The 3,038-nt window shown below is 47.2% G+C and overlaps 1 protein-coding gene across 1 annotated transcript; it reads left to right on the forward strand.

Moving 5' to 3' along the window:
- The first annotated feature begins 626 nt into the window (after positions 1-626).
- Positions 627-2,396, forward strand: LOC21394529. Its single transcript, XM_010106906.1, has one exon. It carries the CDS (start codon positions 627-629, stop codon positions 2,394-2,396), a length of 1,770 nt encoding a protein of 589 aa, XP_010105208.1.
- The last annotated feature ends 642 nt before the right edge of the window (positions 2,397-3,038 follow it).

Genomic DNA, 3,038 nt, shown 5'->3' on the forward strand with positions numbered 1-3,038 from the left:
ACTGATAAGGCCTCACGTTGCTACCTAAAATCTGAAGTCCCTAACCAATTTCATTACCTGGAGAAGACAAAGAATATTTTATTCCACTCCAAAATAATTGGAACAAAAAGTCCAAAACCCCAAGTATATTATCCCGAATTAGCCTATTCTACACCTCCAAATTTCCGAAGCTCAAACCAAAACCACCTGTCCAAAGACCACAAAGAGCAACAAAAACAACAAACAAATAAATAAACAAACAAATAAATAAAACCTTGGTCAAACTCAAAAACTCAGCACCAATTGTCAATTCCCAACTAACCAATTTACCCCCATCAGATTCGCTGTCTTTTGAACACAAAAAACTCCTCCAAATAAAGAAACCAATATTTGAAACAAAAAAAATCATAATAATAATAAGAAAAAACAAATGCATGATCAAGATCAACCTCGTTCCCATTGTTCTTCCCCTTCCATTACTCCTCTTGCCTCTACCACACCTTGAGATCATGCCACCCCTTCCCTCGTCGTCCTCCTAGGCGGCGGCGGCAGCGGGATCCATTTCGACGTCGGCGTTGAATAAAAAAATATTATTTAAAGAGGAATAATATCCTATATTTTTTTTTTGGCAATACTATATTACAACAATGGCGATTCTGAATCCGTTCCAGCTTTTAGAGCTGAACGTGATTTCGGCGCAGGACCTTGCGCCGGTGTCGCGATCGATGCGGACCTACGCCGTTGCGTGGGTCCACCCTGACCGGAAACTGTCGACCCGGGTGGACACATACGGCCACACCAACCCCACGTGGAACGACAAGTTCGTATTCCGTGTCGACGAGGATTTTCTCCATACCGATACCTCCGCCATCATGATCGAGATCTACGCCTTGCACTGGTTTAAGGATGTCCATGTCGGCACCGTCCGCATCCTCGTCGGCAACCTCATCCCCCCGCCCCGGGCGGGGTCGTCCTTCGGCCACGGCCACAGCCACAACAACTACAACCAGCTCGGAATGCGGTTCGTCGCGCTGCAGGTCCGCCGGCCCTCCGGTCGACCGCAGGGAATTCTTAACATCGGTGTCGCAATCCTCCACAGCGCCATGCGGAGCATGCCGCTTTATTCCCATCTGAGCAATTCTGCAGTCGGGTACCGCGAATTGATGGGCGAAGAAGACCCGATTCACCACCACAGCCACCACAACAACAGCGGAACTCCGCAGAGCAACAGCCATGTTCTCGGGATATTGAAGGAGCTGCGGCGGACGAAGAGCGATACGAGCTCCATGATAGGGTCGGAAATTAGGGCAAGGGAGTTTAGGGGAAAGGGCAAAAAGGGAAAATCGAGCTCGATGGTTAACGGGTCGGAGACGGGGTCGAAGCTGCCGAGGAATAAAGGGCGGTCGAAGGGGAGTTCGGTGGTCAGCGGCGGCGGAGGAGGGTCGGAAGTTGGGAAGAAAGGGAAGGGCAAAAAGGGAAAAGCGAGTTGTGTTGTTAACGGTGCTTCAGAAGTCGTTGTGGACCCGCCAAATAATAATAAAAAGAAGGGCAAAATTGGAAATGCAAGTTCTGTTGTAAGCAGCAACTTGGAAGTCGCTGCCGAAAAGACAAATTATAAAAAAAAGAGCAAAACAGGAAAAGCGAGTTCTGTGATTGACGGTTCGGATAGTGTTGTGAGTGTGGGCCCGGACCCACCTAAGAAGGGCAAAAGTGGAAAAGTGAGTTCGATAATTAACGGTAATTCGGAAGCTGATGAGGAGTATTTCCCGCCAAAAAAGGTTGTGGAGGTTAAGCCTATTTTGAAGCCCTTGGTTGCAATGGAGGCCGTTCCCCCGCCGGTGAATAGCTCGCCGAAAGTGAAGCCGTCACCGAGATTCAATCTGATGGATCACGGTGGCGGCCCGTACAAAGCCACGCCGCGGCGGCAGCGGCAGCAAGGGAAATCTCCGTTCCACAATAGCAAGTTTCAGTCGCCGTACGAGTATGGAACTCCAAGGAAGTCGACGCTGATGGGCGGTGGCGGGATGGTGTTCTTGACGGAGTCGGAGCTAGGGCCTTCCCCATCGGAGGTGGCGGCTGCGCTAGCGAAGCAGCCTGCGGACGAGGCGGAGAGCTCGATTGTCGGAGGGTGGAGCGTGGACGAGAGCGTCGAGGGGCTGCGGTCGAAGCTCGAGCGGTGGCGCACGGAGCTCCCCCCGGTGTATGACCGTGGTGAGTTCTCGAGCTACCCGTCCACCGAGTCACACCACAATCGGCGGCACACGGACGGCGGCAGCGGGCTGTTCTCATGCTTCAGTAACATCTGTGGGGTGGAATGCTCCATTGTCTGCGGGTCCGGCAGCGCTTCGGGTTCAAAGAGAAGTGGCAGTGAGAGAATTATTCGGAGCCCCTCGGCGGAAAATCTCAATTACAAGTAACGAACCTGAATCCGATGGTCTCAGGGGTCTTGTTTTCGGAACGGGGCAATGCGGCGGCGCCGGAGATGTATGGGATTTGATCACGTCGGTTAGGCCAAAGTCTTGTCTTCTCTTGCTTTTTTCTTTGTATTCCTTTTTGTTGTGTATTTCATATAATCATTCTTTTGAGCCTTCAATCATATACAAAATTACATTTCTGCAAAATCATTGTCGGATTTTGTAGAATTAGTAATATCAGTTTCTCCATAAACATATGAACAATTTATTTATATTAAAGTATCAATAATGTGGTGTGGGTATTAATTGTCTATAATTATATCTACCTATTTTTGTTCAACTTTTTCTATCAGCTCCAAGTAACTCTAGTCTCTAGATATAAAGAGGCGGGAAGTAATTAATTACTTAAGTAATTAACCCTTTTCTCATGGAGCTACGGATAAAAAAATATCTTCTTTTTTTTAAATAAAAAAAAAAGTCAAAATTTCATTCAACTGAAATAAATATTAATGTTTAGTGATGGAAAGATGACTATAATAGTTTCACAATTATTTTGCAAGAGAATTAGAATTTAAAATAGTCGCAAACTAACAAAACAAGCTCTAGTCATCATGAACAAATTATGGCTTAATTTGATGAATAATA

Source organism: Morus notabilis, unplaced genomic scaffold (assembly GCF_000414095.1).
Source record: "Morus notabilis unplaced genomic scaffold, ASM41409v2 Scaffold542, whole genome shotgun sequence".
Classification (NCBI taxonomy): Eukaryota; Viridiplantae; Streptophyta; class Magnoliopsida; order Rosales; family Moraceae; genus Morus; species Morus notabilis.

Excerpts from the sequence above, each read along its gene's own strand:
- LOC21394529 (XM_010106906.1), top strand. The coding sequence starts at position 627 with ATGGCGATTCTGAATCCGTTCCAGCTTTTAGAGCTGAACGTGATTTCG.